Source organism: Colossoma macropomum, unplaced genomic scaffold (genome assembly GCF_904425465.1).
Source record: "Colossoma macropomum unplaced genomic scaffold, Colossoma_macropomum, whole genome shotgun sequence".
NCBI classification, from domain to species: Eukaryota; Metazoa; Chordata; class Actinopteri; order Characiformes; family Serrasalmidae; genus Colossoma; species Colossoma macropomum.
Genome location: NW_023494809.1, coordinates 2,433,232 through 2,453,774, shown reverse-complemented (window position 1 = coordinate 2,453,774; position 20,543 = coordinate 2,433,232). Strand labels below are relative to the sequence as shown.

Sequence of the window (20,543 nt, the reverse complement as noted above, 5' to 3'; positions counted from 1 at the left end):
CTATGTTTAATACGGCCTTTAATTTAAATGCTTTTCAACAAACTGTATGACATTCTTCAATGGAAATCACATAAATAATACTGAGAAACTCCATATCTTTTTTGTAATAAACTTCTTACCTCTTGTTTTAAAAGCTGTTACTGTAGACAAGTGCGTTCGTTTGATCCTGCTGAGTTTAATGGCTGTTTCTTCTCTAAATGACAAACACTAGCTAATGTGGCCAAAGCCACATCCACGTGCTTTACGATATAATATAAAACACAAAGTGTTTAAAATTAATCCACTGTTTAAACAGAGGGACTGTGAAATTCTGCTTGAGATGCCTTTGGGAAACCATGAAGAACCATGACCTTTTCAGAATTTTGCAACTTTTAATATGTAAAATTATAGAATAAGCTGTAGAATATCACCTTTGAAGCACTGTCTGCATTATTAATTTAAAAGCACAAATAAAACAGCAAATTATTTAGGTTACATGGGTTTTAATTATGTTTGAATGTGTAATGTTTTGTAATGTTAATTATTAACAAACTAATAACTGTACCTTTTCCTTTCCTGATTAATGTAAATCAGAATGGATCGATTAAAGAAATACCCATCTATTCATGTAACCAAACCCACCCCTAATCCTTGCGGCTTTGCCCATTAAAAGCTCAAGTCAGAATGGAGCTGTTTAACAGGTGAGAGTTTCAAAGAGCCCCTAGTGAGCTCTGGAGTTCCTGTTTCAGAGGTGAGGTCTGCTCTGAAGATCTGACTCTGGACTCCTGACCCTTCTGGACCTTCTGTATTACTTTAATAGAGCGGAGATGAAAGAAGGGGTGTTTTCTCTCCTCCTTGCTCTGGTCAACACGGTCCAGAAGACTGACCAAGTGAAATGTGAACCAAAGTCAAAGTCAGTGGGCGACCCAGAGACAGAGTGAGAGAGAGAGAGAGAGAGAGACAGAGTGAGAGGGGGAGAGAGAGGGGGGGAGAGAGAGGGGGGGAGAGGAGGAGGGGGAGAGAGAGGGGGGAGAGGAGGGGGGGGAGAGGAGGAGGGGGGGGGGAGAGGAGGGGGGGAGAGGAGAGGGGGAGAGAGAGAGTGCGAGAGAGAGTGCGAGAGAGAGAGCGAGAGGGGAAGTGCAGGTGTTCCACACACACTGTAGCTACATCCTGACCACACACACACACACACACACACACACACACACACACACACACACACACACACACACACACACACATCCTACTTGTGTTATCAGTGAAAACATTACACACATGCACACACAAACTTACTACTCGGGCTCGGAGACGAGATCCAAAGCCTTCATAACGTCCTCAAGCAGTGTATCTGGAATGAACCCGTTATCTACAGAAAGAAGAAAGAAGAAAAAAGGAACATATGGTTAGTTCTATTTCTTAGAATGAGGGGTTTTCCTTACAGTGTTTTTTTGTATTATGGAAAAATATGAGTGCAATGATTTTTCTCCAACATTTCACATACTATGATACACCAAATGCAATTATGCTCTCTTTGTAAAGAAATCAGTGTTTTTAGCCTACATTTGCCCATTGTTATTAATAACTGTCTCTCATAAAGCATGACAAACCACATCAGCGACTCTATGGCTATGTTTACGTACGTTTATGTTTTATGAGAGTCTCAAATGTCAGATTCAGTGTGTTTATCTGTTCACACTGACACACAGACGACACATCTGCGTCACATATGAAGAAAAAGATCAGATTTGGGCCACTTTTACCTGCAGTATGAACAAAGCCTATTGACATGGTTTGAACCAAGCGTGATTTAGGCAGGCGTTCTGCACGATGCTGGTATGAGCTTGTAGAAAGAAGCAAATTTCAGACACCAAATGTTTGCGCCTTGGCTGACCAACTACATTGGGAAAAGGAGCGTAAATTAGATTTTTTGCTGAATTACTGCTCTACCCTAACATCTGATAACCTCCTCATGCCTTCCGCTATCTAACCCACCAATATGACTTCATTTTTAGCTTGTTCTCCGTTACTCTGTCTCAGAGTGACTGCTGTCTTTGTAAGGTAAAATATGAGCTGTGGGTATTCGTCATCAGTATTTATAGCACACCACAACTCTCCCAAACCTGCAGCCAAAATCCAATCTTATAACAAACACGAGAGAGGAAGAGAGAGTGAATTGAGAACAGAAAGATGGAGTGAAAGTGCAGAGGCACGTGCAAGAGCTTGTACGTGTTTATGTTTTTGGTAAAGGTATCCAAGTTGGCGCAATAACAACACATTAATGTGATAAACTACTCATTCTTTTAATGCCATTGAAGTATTTTCCTGTTTGAACTATTGTACCACTGAAGCCCAGCTGATCACACACACTGCACCCCCCAAAGCTGTTGGTATGGCTCCGCAGTTGCAGTCCTCTCTTCAAATACTGCTTTTAAAAGCAACAGCAAAGCGGAAAACTCCAGTTCCCCTTAAAACCCATGAGTCAAACACAACGCCTGTGACACAGTCCTATTTGGCCTGTGAATTTATTTTAATTTTCTATTCTTATTAGTCTGTTTTACCCTGAGCTGTACTACAGTGCCTAGCATGCACTGCGACATATTGCACATTCTGACCCCAACAACAATCTACAGGTCAGTGGTTACAGAAAAAGAAAAGATGCCAGGTGTCCAGTTCAAGCAAATAGGCAGTTATAAAAAAAAAAACCTACCGAAAACAATGTATTTTTATTTAGAATTATTTTTGAATAATCATTCAATTCCTATTTTGCTGTTGCAGTTTTGGCATGTTTTGAATAAACACTGGCCTGTAGTTAAGTAACAATGAAATAAAAACACAGCTGGCCCACAGTTTCGCTGAGAGTCCACAAGTCTGTGTGGTCTGAACACAAGTTTCAGTGGAAGGGATTAGACTCCAAAAAAGTGGCTGGTAAAATTTGAATAGTCAAGTTTTTCCACAACGGGTGTCGTCACAAAGCAGCTTTACAGAAAAATCTAGGTCCGAGCCCCCATGAGTGTCGCCAAAGGTGACAGTGGCAAGGAAAACCTCCCTAAGAGCAAGAGGAAGAAACCTTGAGAGGAACCAAGACTCAAAAGGGGAAGCCATCCTCCTCTGGTCCACACCGGATAGCAAACAGAATTAGTATAAAAACTAGAATACAAAAACAGGAAAAACAGGTGGAGCAACGGTTAATTAAACGGTCTGAGTATAGAATACTGACCTAAAAATTCATGTGCAAAATTTTTAACATTTCTTCTTTATTTTACTTCATTATTTATTTATTTATTTATTTTTTTTACACATTTACCACTCTAAACCTTTCTGTTATTTTCAGTTTAGAAGAAAAAATATCCCCAATTTTCACTGTGGTCTCAGACATTTGGACCCCACGGTATGTTTTCTGTTTTTTATTTTCCCCTCAACATAAACAAATGAATAATGTCAACTTTATGGCCACTTTGACTGCAAATGAAGTAAATTAAGGGTGGTCTCTTACTTTAGCAAAGTACTGTATGTGCTATAGTAGAGCTTTTCTGTCCTGTTGACTGCAAATGAAGTAAATTAAGGGTGGTCTCTTACTTTAGCAAAGTACTGTATGTGCTATAGTAGAGCTTTTCTGTCCTGTTTTCTGTTTATGAGTCTGAGTGTGAGAAATGAAGCCACATTGTTCTGATAAAACAGAAACGCAAGAATGTTGTTTACTATGTTAGAAATTACGCTGAACTCTTAGAGGAACAGTCAGTCTTTGAGAAGTCACTGAGATTCTAAAAACAGTCTGCGTTTCGGGCTCACAAGCTTGTGTACACACAGAGTGTGGAACAGATTAAAATCTCATAACGTTTTAGTCTCTTAATCTCAGCATCCTTGTGTTTTCTTAATATGCACACATGCATGTACACAACTCTTCCCGATAAGGAAGAGACACAGGACTGCCTTGGTTTAAACAGTGCATGTTTAAGAAGCCAGATGCTTTTATAGGTAGGCTACAGGGATTTTCCTCCCTCTCCTGATATATTTTTTCCCTTTTTAGCTCCTCTATATTCCCTCTCCTCGGGGGGGCTCCAGGATGAAGACTTTCATATAGTGAGCAATAAATAAAGAGGAAAAGTAGAGAAAATATTACTCCTGCTTACTAAAATCACAAAAGCAGATACCTACGGGAGGCAAACACACACACAGACACAAAACACACCCCACAAGAGACTCACTAACAGAGGAGACTAAGACGTGCAGAGTTTTCCATCAAGGACTGTCATTGAAAGCAGTTGTTCAGTCAGTTTTCCCTCTAATAATCTGCAGGAGAGCTAATTAAGTCAACTAACTGTTCTTCATTCTATTATTATAGGTTTATGTTGTACTGTTTTTACAAATCACAGTTTTTGTGCTAGAATTACAAAACTCTGCAGGGTTGTGGAGTCAATACAGTAATGCTGCGTTTGCAGCTTTGGGACTAACTGCACGTACAGTTTTTTAAACAACATTTGTTCAAATGGGATTTTCCTCCAGTAGGACATGAACTGCCACAAATGATGCCATAAAGAACATCTCTCACACTGCCCTTCACAGACATTACATACAGACTCACATACATACAAGCCTTATATCCCTGTTGTCGGAAGAAAACCTTGTATCTACAAAATGGTAACTTTACAGGAGAAGGAAAAAACCTACTTTACTTTTAATGCAAGTCAATGGAACCAGACGTCTTTCCAAGTCATTTTGGGTCTTTTCTTTTAGTTCATTCATCACGAAATTTACACACAATGTAAAGGGTAACCGGCATTTTCGAATTCTGTCAAAAACTGAAAAACAACAAAAATGGAGATACGTGGATTCTTTCCGACAGCAGTGACACACACACACACACACACACACACACACACACACACAGTAGCATCTTAGCAGCTACCTGGGAAAACATACCAACAGCCTAGCAAAACCTCAGCAACTACGTAGGACATTTGTAAAACTAGCCACATTTAGCTCTGAAAATGGACTATTGTGTGTTTTATTGGTTTTATGAAAGAAAACAGCAACACTGTACTTACACCAACCAAAAAGAGAGGTGACTGAACTAAATTGTGTGTGGTTCTTTTTGGGATTGTGTGAATATAAATTTTGGTACCCCTTGTCAAATTAATAATAGTTCTTTTTTAATTCAATAATAACTTATTTAGGAGGGTGAAGGCTAGCACAGGCTTCCTCCTTCCTCTTTTCAAACTTAATGTCATTGGACAGCCGAACACGCTTGGAGGAGAACAGCGATCGTCAGTTCTGTTACGTCAGCTAACAGACACCTGCATTGACTAGCATCGCGCTGAGCGATGGGGGGAGAAGGGGGGGCCGTCCTATCCACCCAGAGAGAGCGAGGCCAATTATGCTCTCTTGGACTCCCGGCCACAGATGGCTGTAGCATCACCAGGGATTGAACTCATGATCTACTGATCATGTGGCCAACGCTTAGATGGTTTGCGCCACTCAGGAGCCCATTTTAAGTTTTATGGGAAAAGCTAAACATTATTAAATGACAAATTATACAACCACAGAATTTCTTTAATGAGTTATCTAACTTGAAATTTAATATCCAATTTTCAAATACGTGACATTAATTTTATTATTAGTCTATTCTCAGTTTTACATTTCAGAATAACCTACAGCTCTGCTCATCATCCCGACATGGAAATTTGTATTTTTTTTTTTCTGCTTCCTATTAATTTGTTGGAATCTATAAAGCTGCAGAGTAGTTATAACAGAATAATCTTCTACACTGCAACAGTTTTTATATTAGAGAAAAAGGTGATTCCAAACTGAATAGAAATTCTTTTGAATGGTAGTGTCCATTTGTGTGTGTGCAGTTCTATAAGCAGGAGGATGGCAGAGTTTAAGTTGATCCTGTAGGGGAGATAAAGGTTTTAACTCAAATTTGTACAATAATCATTTGCAATCTCACACAGATTTAAGCCTGTAATCTATCTACAACTGATCTTCTGTGTCTCACAATAACAATCTCACAATATGATCATAAAAGCATAAGATTTTTCGTTTCTAATGTCTTTTCCATCTTCATGCTTCCCCCTCGTCCCCCCTCTCTTACACAGTAATGCAGAAATAAACACTCTGAGTGTAGGCTCTCCTCTCTCTCTGATAAGCAGCAGAGCAAATAAACCCATGAGGCGCTCTTTCCTGTGAGGAGCCGGCCTCAGGCTGTTACAGTTTTTTTCCCCTCCATATATATACCTTCAGTATTTTACTGGGATGTATGTGTTCACAATAGCAATGAAAGCCCAGTTAAACAGGATGTGACATCAGCATGAATGGCCAACAGCTCCTCCATTTTTGACTCATGTACAAAATATATTCCTGTGGCAAAAACTGAGAAATGAAAAACAAAAAACAAACAAACAAAAGTGGCACAAAAACATACAGTTTTGCAGCTACACTGCACCTTGAACATTGATATCGCTGTTGTTGGAAGAAAACCTTGTATCTTCAAAATGGTAACTTTACAGAAGAAAGGAAAAAAGGAAAGGAAAGGAAAAAACCTACTTTTAATGTAAGTCAATAGAACCAGACTTTTTTCCAAGTAATTTTGGATCTTTTTTTTTGGTCCATTCTTCTTGAAATTTACACACAATGTAAAAGGCATTTTCAAATTATGTCACAAAAAATGGCTAAAATGGAGATGCAAGGTTGTGTGATACAGCAGCTGTGTGTTTAATCGTATTTTGGAGCTGTTTGGAGCCGACTACTGCCAAGATTTCACCCAGTTCAATGAACACAACGATCTCAAGACACCATTACTCAGCTAAGTGACTGGAGTTGTTAACGTTAGGCCATGACTGCCAAGCAACACACCAGTCAAAACATTACTCCATTAACAGCACAATGGTTTTTATAACTTGGCACAATAATACACAATTCAAGTCATGTGTATTTCAAACTATTTACACATTTTAACAGGAAACCGCAGCTATGAAAATGAAAACCACAACTATTCATTTTATAACATCCAGTGATGGCCCTCATTTTTATACTACCTAGAACACAAATGAATGGAAAGATAATTCTTATTGGCTGGCTTTGTAAAGGTTTACCTTCTGGGTCAAACGTCTGGAAGACTCTCCTGGCCTGTTCTGATGGCGACTCAGGGGCCACCAGGGACATCTCCTACAGAGAAAGAGAAAGAGAGAGAGAGAGAGAGAGAGAGAGAGAGAGAGAGAGAGAGAGAGAGAGAGAGAGAGAGAGATATTTGTCACTGAATCTGCAAAACTCATTAAAAAACAACCAGCTGGTCAGCTGGTGAGTGAACCGTTCTACCATGCTATACTGGTTTTATCATTATGATTAATAACAGTTTATAGAAAGGGTCGTCCTGCTGCCCTCTGACAAAAAGAAGTATGCTATGCTCCATTTAAAAATTAAAATCTCATGACTGCAGTCAAGGGACAGATTGACAGTTAAACATGTTAAACAACAATCAACTATGGTGTCAGTGTCTCTTGCTGTTGTCTAACAGGAGAAGTGCAATCACAGTGCAACATATACGCTCACAATGCAGCTGAGAGTACTGTTCAAACTGCCCACAGGACTGCTTATTAGCTAGCTGTATGCTTGGGTCAACCATCTGCTTCGCTCAGTTCTAGCTGGTGTGCACCGTGCATGATCCTGTGCCGTGCTAGAACCTCATCATTGGTCATGAACACTCTAATTAAGCAATGGATAAGAAATGTCAGTAAGTGTTAAGACCGCTGAGTTAAAGTCATGAACAAAGAATTTTTCAGAAGTTGTTATTTGTGATTGAGCTCCGTCATGTAACTGCTACAGGAAGGAGTATCTGCTGTATTTTCTCCTTTTCTTTTCTAATTAAATTACGGAACAGCATGCTTGAAAGGTAATAACAACATAAACAGCAGCTTGAGTGACTGCAACAAAATCACAATCCTGTTTTAACTGTGGCTGGTGTCGGAGTGTGCAGGGCAACCATGTAGACTCCACACTATTAGTACAGCATAGCGGCTGCTCTGCAACTACCAGGCCAACAAGATCTAACTAAAAAGGTTAATAAAATATTAATCATGTATTTTAAATACTTAAATAAATTATTTTAAATAAGGTAAGTATTAACACAAGCCCTGCAACAATGGTGAATGAAGCAGTTTTGTCGATTGTTTGCCTCTCTTGTGGCTAGTATAAAAAAATGGGGTTCAGAATCATTCTATGATTACTGAGTACAAAACTGGGGGGGGGCAGTCATGGGCTGGATGTTAGGGAACCAGCCCTGTGACCAGAAGGTCGCCGGCTCGATCCTCTGCGCCAACGATGTGTGACTGAGGTGCCCTTGAGCAAGGCACCTAACCCCCAACCGCTCCCCGGGCGATGCGGTTAGGGCTGCCCACCACCCTGGGCAAGTGTGCTCACTGCCCCCTAGTGTGTGTCTTCACTAGTGTGTATGTGGTGCTTCACTGTACGGATGGGTTAGATTGCGGAGGTGAAATTTCCCTGTTGTGGGACTAATAAGGGTCACTTAATCTTAAAAAAAACAAATTTCCGTTAATCTAATCTTTATGTTCAATGTTGCGCATGTTGAAATATTTTGATTACAAAAGCCCCTAATATTAACTGTGTATTCAAATAGAAAAAAATACAGATCAAATGCAGAAATACTTTGCTAGATCAATATTGTTTATAATTAATAATAATGTATTATAACATATTCCACTATGTTTTTGCTATAGAAAGTGAGTGTGTGTGATTTGACTGGGTCTTTATGGAATTTACACTTCACTTAAAAGAGCAAGTGGAAAAGAACAGACTCTGCGCATAAGCAAACGATGTAAGGTGCACCTCTAGCACCTTAAACACTGATCAAATAGGAAGATTATCTGATCCGTCAGACAGACTACTAAAAACGTTTCAGAAGTGCTTTCGGTGTGAATCACCCTTGAGAATGCAAAATAATGGCAAAATTTATAGTAAATTATATTAAAACGGTAAAACTTTATAGTAAAACTGTTTATAGACACAGCAAATGTCCACTACATGGCATGGTGAAATAATCATCATTCTTACACAGTGATGCAGCAGTAAACACAGGAAATTCCACGGTGACTTGGTCAACACATGCTGTGTAATTCTGTACGCTGCAAAGGGTGTCATTTCACTTCAACTCAGCTTCCCAACAGGAGTTTGTTGTTAAAGCCACTGCTTTCAAAAAGCCTTAACACAAATGTGTCAACATGAACTGAAACAAATAAACACGGCCTTTGTGTGGATCACATCAACACCAGCCTTTAGGTATCAAGTTGATAACAACAGAAAAAGCTGTTTTGGATATTGGAGTGAAAAAGGAATGAATCCCATTCAGAACTACAACCAGAGCTGAGGCTTTTTTTTTAAAAAGTAATCTATTACAAATTACTAACTTGATTACATTACTTAGTACTTGCTGGAAAAAAGTACATCACACCATTCAATACTTTACTTCCATGTCAGGCTGACCGATTTGGGGAAAAATACCTTATTGTGATTTTTCTTATTTTGTGAGAGCAATTAAAACTGTGATTACATTTTGTATAAATTAGGATCCAGGAAGACAGAGGCTTGAGCACTGCCAGTTAAGGAAAAAAAAAGATGGTCAAAAATATGCAGACATCCTTACTAATGACAGGTGTTTTAACCACATTTTTTGCTCATAAGTATAAAATCAAGCACATAGCCATGCAATCTCCATAGACGAACACTGGCAGTAAAATCTGTCTTACTGAGGAGTTCAGTGACTTTAATTGTGGCACTGTCATAGGACGGCACCTCGGCCACAAGTCAGTTTGTGGAATTTCTGCCCTGCTAGATCTGCCCTAGACAACCGTAAGTGCTACTATTGTGAAACGGAAGCATCTAGAAGGAACAACAGCTCAGCCTCAAAGTGGTAGACCACACAAACTCAAAGAGTGGGGCCACTATGCATGTACGCCTATTCTCTGTTACTCACTCAATCATTACAAAAGTGCCTCCAGAAAGAAAACTCAGCACAATAACTGTGCATCAGGTGCTTCGTGAAATGGGTTTCCATGGCTGAGAAGATGCACACAAACCTAAGATCACTGTGCAATGCCGAGCATCGGCTGGAGTAGCGTAAAGCTCATGGTCACTGGACTCTGGAAGAGTCAAAAACCTCTCTAAAATGGTGAATCACGCTTCACTATCTGGCTGTCTGATGGACGAATCTGGGCTCATCAGATGTCAGGTGAATGCTACCTATCAAAATGCATAATGCCAACGGTAAAGTTTGGTGGCAGAGGGATAGTCTGGGGCTGATTCTCAGGGTTTGGTCCAGGCCTTAGTTAAAGGGAATGGTAATGTTGATGCTTTTTCCAGTTCCAGCATGGCTGTGCCCCAGTACACAAAGCAGGGTCCATAAAGACATGGTTTGGTGTGGAGGAACTCCAGTGGCCTGTACAAATCTCTGATCTCAACCCCAGTGAACATCTTTGGATGAAATGAAACTGATTGCGAACCAGGCCTTCTAGTCCAACATCAGCTCCTGACCTCACAAATGCTCTTTTGACTGAACGGCCACAATATCCCCTCAGACACTCTCCAAAATCTTGTGCCCACACAACTTCCAAAAAGTTCATATCCTACGGTTTCAGTCACATGATGTTTCTGTTGTGGCCGCCATATTTGGGACCGAGTTTCTGGCTTTGCTGCTCCGCACGAACGCAACTAAAGGTGAAAGATGACTAAAAAACTCTCCTTACTCTGGAAGAGAGAAAACGTTACCTCGATAAAGTCAATAAAATAGTCTGTGATACTTATACAGTTTCCCCCTGAACTCCTGATCCCACTTAAACTGGCGAAAAACTACCAAATTTCTGTTTTCCTGACATTTATGTTTATCTGATGTGCTTTTTTTTTACCTGATATTATTAGCTAATTAATCCCTTCTTGAGCTGAACGAGGTGAACAGCAGAGAGAAACACTAAACTATTCAGTTCAGGGGCTCCAAACCTGGAGTCTGAAAACACTGGATTAAAGGTCTGTGTGTCTCGTCATTCTCTGCTTCTGTCGTGTCTTGCAGGTGAATCATTCACACAGCACAGCAAATTAAGGGCATCACGCAGCGAGGTCGCTCCCCGATTCGGTCCTCAGAATGGCAGCGACTATACAGTGTGACGTCACGTGAAACGCAAGAATTGGTGTGATTGTCACGTGTCCACATACTTTGGCCTACAGAGTGTATGTGAGTGGATTTGTGTGAACGATCCCTGCGTGTGTGCAAGGACAGAACTATCACAGCCAGATTCTGCATGTTTCTTTGAGCATGAAATCAACAGTGGGAACATATGGAGTTCATGCATGTACAGTATGTGTGTTTGTGATTTGTGGTCATCGGCACCTTATCTCACAACAAAATAACAAGGCTGCTTTCCCTTCAAATAAACTCACACAAGCAATCAAGCCTGAAAAAACACACACAATCTAATTCAAACACTCTCGGAACATGTACGTATCTGATTAATACAAATTAAATTACTCAAAGTGTGTTTGTGTTCATGTTGATAATTACAGCGGGTCACTGTCCCATAGCAACATGTTGCCTGAGGACATGAAGCACTTCCTTTGTGTTTGTGTGAGTGTACACATGAGTGAGCACATATGTATTACAGGTCAGACAATGACATTAGAGGGAGAAGGAATCTGTGGAGTATAATCACAGTTGTGCTGAACTCCAGGCATAACAGTCATGACCCATAATGATTTAACCTGGAGCTACGAGACCTAAATATACAGCTCGACAGGTCTTCACTGAGACCCCCAGCTATCTCACACTCCTGATGATGCTAAAAACAGTGTATTTTCACAAAGACGTATCTTCAAGTATTCAACTGAGATTCTTCAGTTGTTAACTGCAACTAAATTTATTTCTTAATCATTAATGTGATTATCCTTTGCAAAACAGATGTCGCAGAAGGCTGCAATATGCAAATGAGCTCTCAAACTAATCATGTTTTGTTTTACTGGTTGTTGTGAGCCTCCTGACTAATCACAGCACCAAGTAAGTGTTTCTGGAGGTGTTTTAATGAGTGGTATTCACTCATGTCACAATACTGATTCACATATTTTTTTATGTACTGGAAGGGAAATTGCATTGACAATATGCAGCAACATAAATCACAAAATAGTACTTTGTTGAGGGCCCTATGATTCATACAATGCAGAGAAAACAGAATCTAGGAATTGATGCATAAAAGCGTGTTTTGAATATAAACATGGAAGAATTAGGAGATTTTAAGGGAGACTGCTGCAAAATCTCTGAACAAACTGCTGTTCTTTAAGTAAATGCTACTCTTTTTCAGGTATCCTGTTATACCTGTAACAGTATGTCTGTAACAGAGTCTGGACACTGCTTTCTAAAGACACACAGGTTTGCTAGCTGACTTCAGGAATTAACCTTTTTCCATAAAAACTACAAAAACAAACAAACACACACACACACACACACACACATACATATATTAGTTCTATAATTACAGACTGTAGTCCATCTGTTTCTCTGCACACTTTAACCCCCTTTTACCCTGTTCTTCAGTGGTCAGGACCCCCATGGACCCTCACAGAGCAGGTACTATTTGGGTGGTGGATCATTCTCAGCACTGCAGTGACACTGTGTCCACTCACTGTCCACTCTATTAGACTATTAATTTTAAAGGTACATAAACTCGATTGTGCTTGTGCCTTGAACTCACCTCATTAAAAACTTCGCTCCACACATGTGAGACTTTTGGCCATTTTTCTTTGTTCACTTGCTGTATTTTCTTCTTTTCGCGCTCTCAGTTTTCATTGGTTGTTGCAGGAATCCGGTCAGATTGCGTCGTTGACCAGTTTACACTAGATTACTCTCAGAGTTGGGTCAAAAAAAACGTAAACATGTTTGATAAACTCCGATTGGTCTGTAACGAGATGGGGAGGAAAGAAATCTGAGTCTTCGCCCCTCAAACACGACTGTCGATTCCGACTGACCTAAACATCTGCAGACTAGAGCCAACCAGCACAGACTCGGCCAGACTGAGCATTGATGTTAAAATCGGGATAAACGCTGTGTAGTGTAACCCCGGCTTTATAGGCTAGTAGTTTTTGAGCTGTGCACATTTATATTGTAATTTTACAACATACAATATATTATATATTATTTGCTCTATAGGCGGGAGAGCCTTAAAAGAGATCCCTCACTAGGCTTCTAATGCCAATCTAATTATGTCGCTGTGGTGGTACACGTGAGGTAAACTGATCCATGCTGTCACTGCAGCTCTTAATGATGTACTCACTGCAAAACTCATATCACAATAACGAAAAAAATATGACTTACCGTGCAACCCTAGTTAACAGCATGTCATACACTGTCAGAATCCAGATAAAAAAGACTACTTGAGGTTGCTTGAGTGTGTAAAGATTTAGGCATGCAGTTTTCATGATGCTAACTGATGGGATTTGAGTTTCTATTACTTGTCAGCTACATTAGCCTCGTAGTCCTGGTGCAAAACAAGAGAAGCAAACTTTCGACCAAACACATCTTGGCTGACTGAATGTGCGGGTGAGCTGTCCTCACTATAAGTTGATGTAAAATGCCTATAAGCAGTGTAAGCGCACACACACACACACACACCACACACACACACACACACACACACACACACACACAGAAGAATGAAAGTAAACACTGCCTGTGTACTCTCACAGCATGGGTTCAGCGCAACACTTACAAGCAGCTGCTAATGTTTCATAAAGAAAATACACAACTCACCGATAACCAAGGACATGAGGGCAGAGGAGAAGAGGAGAGGAGGAGAGAGGAGGAGAAGAGAGGTAAGAGAAGAGCAAAAAAGAAGGGGAAAATAAATGAAAGGAAAAGAGGAGAGAGGGGTCCAGCTGGAAGATGTTCTCCAAAGGACACCCCCTCCAACGACACACGAACGACTGTACTCAGCAGAACGGCTGGCACTTAAAATGAAATAAATGAACGCCTCGCCTGAGGCCAGCTGCAGAAATGACCTCTCATTCTTCAAGTAATGAAAAGATTTGTTAGTTTTAACTGCCACATAAATCAAGCAATTTATAAATGCACATACAGAGAAGAGAGAGTGGGGGGGGGGAGACAAGAAAGAGAGAGAGAAAAATGAGAGAGAGAGAAAAAGAGAAGGGGAAGGAGTCAGCAGGAGAGAAACAGACATAGAGAGCAAGAAGAGACAGACAGAAAAAAGATAGAAGGGGAGAATAAGAGAGAGGGGGCAAAAGAGAGGAAAGGAGAGAGATGGAGAGAGACAGAGAGAGAAACAGAAAGGGCTTACAGGCAAAGAGAGAGAGAGATGAAAGAGAAACTGAAAGAGAAAAACGGAGAAAGAGGAAAAAAAAAAGAGAGAGTATGGGAGAAAGAAGATAGGAGAGGCAAGGGGAAAGAAACAGGAGCGGGGAGGGAGAGGGAGAGAGAGAGAGAGAGAGAGAGAGAGAGAGAAAGACTGGGAGAGAGACAGAAAGGAAAAATGACAGAGCGAAAAAGAGGAGGGGGTGGAGTCAGCAAGAGAGAGGCAGACACAAAGAAGAGACAGAGAGAGAGAAAGAAAGAAGGGGACAGAGACAATAAGAGAGAGGGGTGAAAGAGAGAGGAAAGGAGAGAGGCAGAAAGAGAGAAAGCAGGAGAAAAAAGGAGGAAAAGAGGAAGATAGGGAGGGAGAAAGAGGAAAAAGGAGAAAGAGAGGGTGGCAGAAAAGAAAAAAGAGGAAAAGAGGAAGATAGGGAGGGAGAAAGAGGAAAAAGGAGGTAGAGAGAGAAAGATAAAGAGAAAGAGAGAGAGGAAGAGAGAGAGAGAGAGAGAGACAGATAGAGAAATGAAAAATAGAGATAGAGAGAGAGACAGAGATAGAGAAATGAAAAATAGAGAGAGAGAGAGAGAGATGAGGGGATGGAGTCAGCAGTAGAGACACAGACACAAAGAAGAGACAGAGAAAAAGAAAGAAGGGGAGAGAGGCAGTAAGAGAGAGGGGCAAAAAGGAAGGTGGTGAGACAGAAAGAGAGAGAGGAGAGAGACAAACATACAGGCAAAGAGAAAGGAAGAAAGAGAGAAAATGAAAGAAAAAGAGGGAGAGAGGAAGAGATGAAGGGAGAAAGAGGAAAAGGAGAAAGGGTGAGAGAAAGAAGAAAGCAAAGAGAGAGAAAAAGGGGGAAGAAAGAGGGAGGGAGAGAGAAAGAAAGAAAAATGTAGCAGGAGAGAGACAGATATACAGACAGAGAAGAGAGTGGTAGAAGAAGGGGAAAGAATGAAAGATAAAGATGAAAAGGAGAGAAAATGACAGAAAAAGATGGAGAGAGCAAAGAAGAGAGACATACAGACAAAGAGAGCAAGAGAGAGTGAGGAAAAAGGAAGAGGAGAGAATAAATAAAAATAATAATTAACTGAATACATGTACGATAAAAAACTAATACAACACAGAGCCAATGTCAGATGCAGATCTGAGGAAAGTGTTCAACCAGGCTAGTTACATTTCCTCATGTTCTGCTGAAATGTGTGTGCGAACGGGCGAACGCCACCTCTGGTTTGGATCTCTGTGATATAGTGGGGGAAAAAAAACGGGTTTTTCATCAGGGCACTTTTATTAGTTTGGAGCTCAGTCAAATCTGCCATGAACTCTTATAAAAGGACTTGTTTTTGAAACCTGTGATGTTTTACAGGTTCTAATTCTTTTTCACTGGCCTTGAGAGCACAATTCCCTGGATTATCAGCCAACATCAGCCAGAGAGCTTCAGTAATTCAGTGGAACTGGCCTAAATGTGTGCATGCATGGCTGTGCTACACTCTCAGAAATAAAGAGACTAAACTGTCACTGGGTCAGTACCCCTCGTCACTGGGGTGGTCCCCTCAAGGGTACATCTCAGTACTTTTAGTCAGGGAACATAATTGTACTATATTCCATTGAAGTTATATTTTCTAAGTTGTACTGACTCCACACACCCCGTCTCGTCTCAGACTTTTATTTTATTGTTCTGTGTTTTAAATATCAGGTTAGGAAAAAGGTAAGAAAAAAATTTTAACCTGGAAAAACTTATTTAAGGTTCACAATTGGAACTTAAACCCACTGTTGTACCTTTGAGGGAACATTTACATTGTTTGAACCTTGACGAACAAAAAATGTACCTGAACAGAACCTTTATTTCTGACAGTGTATGAAACTCATATATGATTCTGAGACATGGTTAATAAATCCAGTGCATGTTCCCATTGAATATGTTAACTTTATATTTTTTATATTCTTTGTGACTGAAATGCTGAGGTCTACCTGCTGACTGTTTTCACAGAAATTAATAAATGTCTTCAGTAGGGCCAGGTATCGAAATTCGATACCAAAATGGCACTAACTGAAGCATTTCGGTATTACTGAGTACCGAAAAGTCTTAAATAAATAAATAAAAACGGTGCCTATTTTCGTTACTTTAAATAAAACGCAAATCACGAGGGATCATCGGAGTTAACCTTACTACTAATGCACTCCAGCAGCACTGCTGTGTCTGATCCCCTCAGACCAGCACGACACACACTAACACACCACCACCACGTCAGTGTTACTGCAGTGCTGAGAATGATCCACCACCCAAATAGTACCTGCTCTGTGAGGGTCCATGGGGGTCCTGACCACTGAAGAACAGGGTAAAAGGGGGCTAACAAAGTATCAGAGAAACAGATGGACTACAGTCTGTAACTGTAGAACTACAAAGTGCACCTATATAGTAAGTGGAGCTGATAAAATGGACAATGAGCGTAGAAACAAGGAGGTGGTCATAATGTTATGCCTGATCAGTGTATGTGCACCAAATATCCAAAATGTGCCACATAAAATCTACTTTACCTCAACAAATCAAGAATTTTGTTAAGGTGTGTCCAGAAATGCTGGACGCCATCAACCCTGACATGTCTTCTCTGGAAATTCCCTTCATCTTACCTCTGCTTTAAGAGTGACACATGACTGTTGTCTTGTCATGAACTCTTGGTCTGCAATGACAGTATAGATGTGCTTCTAACTGTTCCAAACAATGTCCCCTGGTGACAAAAACAACATTCAGCTGTACCGCTGTTTACACTGGGGCTCCAAAACAACACTGCCGGCCTGTAATCAACTCTGCAGAGTCAGCATTAATCACACGCACGCACACACAAGGCTGGATGACAGAGTGCTGTTCTTTAAAGCTTTAGTGCTGTTTAACAGGCAGGGCCCCGGGGCCTGGGGCAGGATGGTTTCGCTTCGCTCTGCTGAGCAGGACGACCCAGACAGAGGCACGGAGACAGACCTGTGGAGCCGCGAGTGCAGCGAAGTGAAGGGAGGCTCTCTGTTCTAGCGTTCAGCCTTGTGCTCTGCAGGGAGAAACTGAATCCTGCACAGAGACATTATGCATTATCCAGATAAGGCATTATCTCCTAGTACACCATGTAAGTTCTAAAAGGATGAGCTGGCTTTGAAATGAGGCAGGATCAGGAGCGTTTCTTGGGCTGTCCCCAACTAAGGATTTTCTTTGTTCACCAAAGGTTTGGTTTCTGACCAGCAGAAAATGTGGGATCGGATATCGGGGGGTGGGGGCAGGGGGTTAGATCTGATTCTGTGACAAATCTAGCCTGAAAAATGACAGAACTGCTAGTAAAGTAGAGCAAAGTAATGCCACATTATGATATTAGTTATAGAGCCTAACATTAACAAGAACTACCTGTTTACTACAGCATTTAAGGGTGTAACAATTTCAGTAAAGTACTGAAAAACTGGGAAAAAAGAACATTCAAAACTAAATTAAAACTCTCAGATGGGAGCAACTGGGGCTGTTTCAACATTTTACTTGTCTCAAGTAAACCACTGATTTATGGTTTCTTTTGTTTTTGACAGCCCTCTAAACAAACCCACAAACAAACCACTCTCAAACCACGTCCCGAGGTGGTCTTAGTATAGTTTTCTGGTTCGTTTCGTAGTTTGACTGACTACATCAACATCCGTGGAAACATTCCTGACCACTCTGCGCTTTGCTTCATCTTTAAAAACCTTAAAGTTAACTGCACCTACACAGCTATAGTTTTCTATAAAATATACATACATACATACATACATAATCTAAACTGCTTATCCTTCTGGGTCGCGGTGGGGCGCTGGAGCCCATCCCAGCTGTCACTGCGCGGAAGGCAGGATACACCCTGGACAGGTCACCAGTCCATCGCAGGGCAGATGGACAGACATACACATTCACACACCTAGGGGCAGTTTAGCATGTCCAATTGGCCTGACTGCACGTTTTTGGACTGTGGGAGGAAACCGGAGTACCCGGAGGAAACCCACGCAGACACGGGGAGAACAGGCAAACTCCACACAGAAAGGACCCTGGTCGCCCGGCCGGGAATCGAACCCAGGCCCTTCTTGCTGTGAGGCGACAGCGCTACAACACTGCGCCACCGTGCCGCCCCTATAAAAGATAAATCCATGAAAAACAATAAATGTTTCATGGTTTATTGGGATTTAAAGAGTAACTACACCCCCCTATGTTTAGCTAACTCCACCCCTGGCTCAACTTTGAAAAATGCTCAAAAATGGGCGGGGCACGCTGGGAGGGGCACAGCTCGGGTTTAGCGGTGGGGCTGCGAGGGAAACCGGGTGGGCTGGGCTGCTGTGTTTAGAGCTAGCGTTCATTAGCTACCAGAAAATATGGAGAGTGACAGAACCAAGCAGCACTTTTGCAACTCCGAGGTTGACGATTTTCGATGAGGGAAGGTGTTTCTGATCAGGCAGTGCGTCTCGAGCCTCAACAGTATGAGCCACTGACTCAGGCCGCTGAAGAGCTAATGTAGTACCAGAAAATGATTAACAGCGGGCGCGAGAGGCATGCGAATGGTAGAACATTCCCTAAGATTTTGACCGCTCGCTTCTAATGATCTGTTCAGCAGAGCCAAATGCTGATTTCCGATGTGCACTGAACTCCGAAAAAATAAAGTGGATTTCTTTGAGCACTTTCTAAGTTTCATTCAGTTTGACATCAAGCTATGAAAAACATACCTTTACCATTAGGTACGATTTCCTCCTATACAGGTGCAGTTGTGGGTACTGCACAAATCACTTGTGGAGAACATTTGCAGTAGCGGTGGCCGAGGTATGTCAAAAGTTAATGCAGAAAAAAGCTAACCCAACCTAAGCTAGTTAGCTTCAGCTGGCCATTCTGTAGCATTACCAGCTTCACAGCCTAGCTTTTAGCATGCTGCCTGTTTGATTCCAAGCACAGAAGTGTAACAGTGAGACAGTGACTATGGTACAGTGAGTATGGTACCAAACAGGTTATTCACAGCTGTGGGCAGGTTGGGGTCGGACACTGCCTCACCGATCATCCAGGATTTGCTGCAGTGGCCCTAAATCCATATGATCTGCAAGCTGTTCATGGCACTTATCAGCAGATATATAGAGGCTTGCAAGAATCCCCACTTAATCGGTCCATCAGGTTACCTAATCATATGTCGAACGTTATCAATATGAGGCTAGCTAAGTCTAAAAGGCTAAAAACTACAGTACGTACAAATATAATAACTAAGAATTACCAATAATAACTAACTCGTACACTAAATATCAAATGTTATGAAACGATAAACATGAAAAAAAAAAAACATCCGAAACCGTTTTTCTCAAATCATTCTAGGCTCGTTCAGTTTCATATTTATGAGTGCAGCACAAGCAGACATCTCTCTACATGGCTCTGGGCACGAGTACGGCGTCATCAGGGGCGGTAACCTTGGCTGACTGATCTGCATACTGTGACGTATCTTCGTTCTTTGGTAGCAGAAAGCAGAGTTGAACCAGAGGGGCGCTGCGGAGGAGTAACTGACCACGATAAAAATTATATTTTTACAGTTTGGAAAGATGTGTTTACATTTCAGACAAGACTGGGATATTTTATTATTACAGAGCCGTGCATTTCAGCTATTAATGAAAACAAAGGTCTTAGGGTGTAGTTACTCTTTAATAACCTGGAGCAGCAGGCACATTCTACCACATGGCTCAGCCAATCAGATCTGTTATATGCTGAACTTGAATCATACAATGCATAACTGGGCTTAACCAGGTGGGTTCTGAGTTCTACAGTTTTAACTGCAACTCGCTCGCAAGAATAAGCAGAGAAAAGCAACAGGCTGCGGCTGCAACTAATGACAATTTAGTTGGTACGTTATGGCTTTAATTAATTGATTAGCTGGGAGACAAAAACCTGCAGATAGTAGCCTGACAAAAAATGTTTGCACCTACACCATGTTCTTATTCATATCTTCTAAAAAAATCTTTTATCGAGGGCTTAGCAAGAGATTTACTGCTCCTGAAAACTCTACTTCTGAAAGGTGCAGAAACAATAAAGGAACAAAACATCCAAGTTTAAGAGGGGCTGTTTTTCTGTATTTCTCCTGTAATGATAAATGAAAAATAAATTAAAAAGCTGATAACATTGTGTTGATATTGAATGCATTTACATGCACTCAGTAATCCAATCATAATCGGATTTCTGCAGTTATT

The 20,543-nt window shown here is 41.1% G+C and overlaps 1 protein-coding gene across 2 annotated transcripts in view; it reads right to left on the bottom strand.

Annotated features, from left to right (window-relative positions):
- Nucleotides 1-20,543, bottom strand: part of mindy3 (MINDY lysine 48 deubiquitinase 3) — a 90,660-nt gene that overhangs the window by 18,245 nt on the left and 51,872 nt on the right. For both annotated transcript variants that reach the window (XM_036558543.1, XM_036558542.1), the window contains exons 11-12: nucleotides 7,071-7,143; nucleotides 1,273-1,345 (exon numbers count right to left, since the gene is read on the bottom strand). In XM_036558543.1, coding sequence (XP_036414436.1) covers nucleotides 1,273-1,345; nucleotides 7,071-7,143 — 146 coding nt within the window. The remainder of the gene's footprint in view (nucleotides 1-1,272; nucleotides 1,346-7,070; nucleotides 7,144-20,543) is intronic.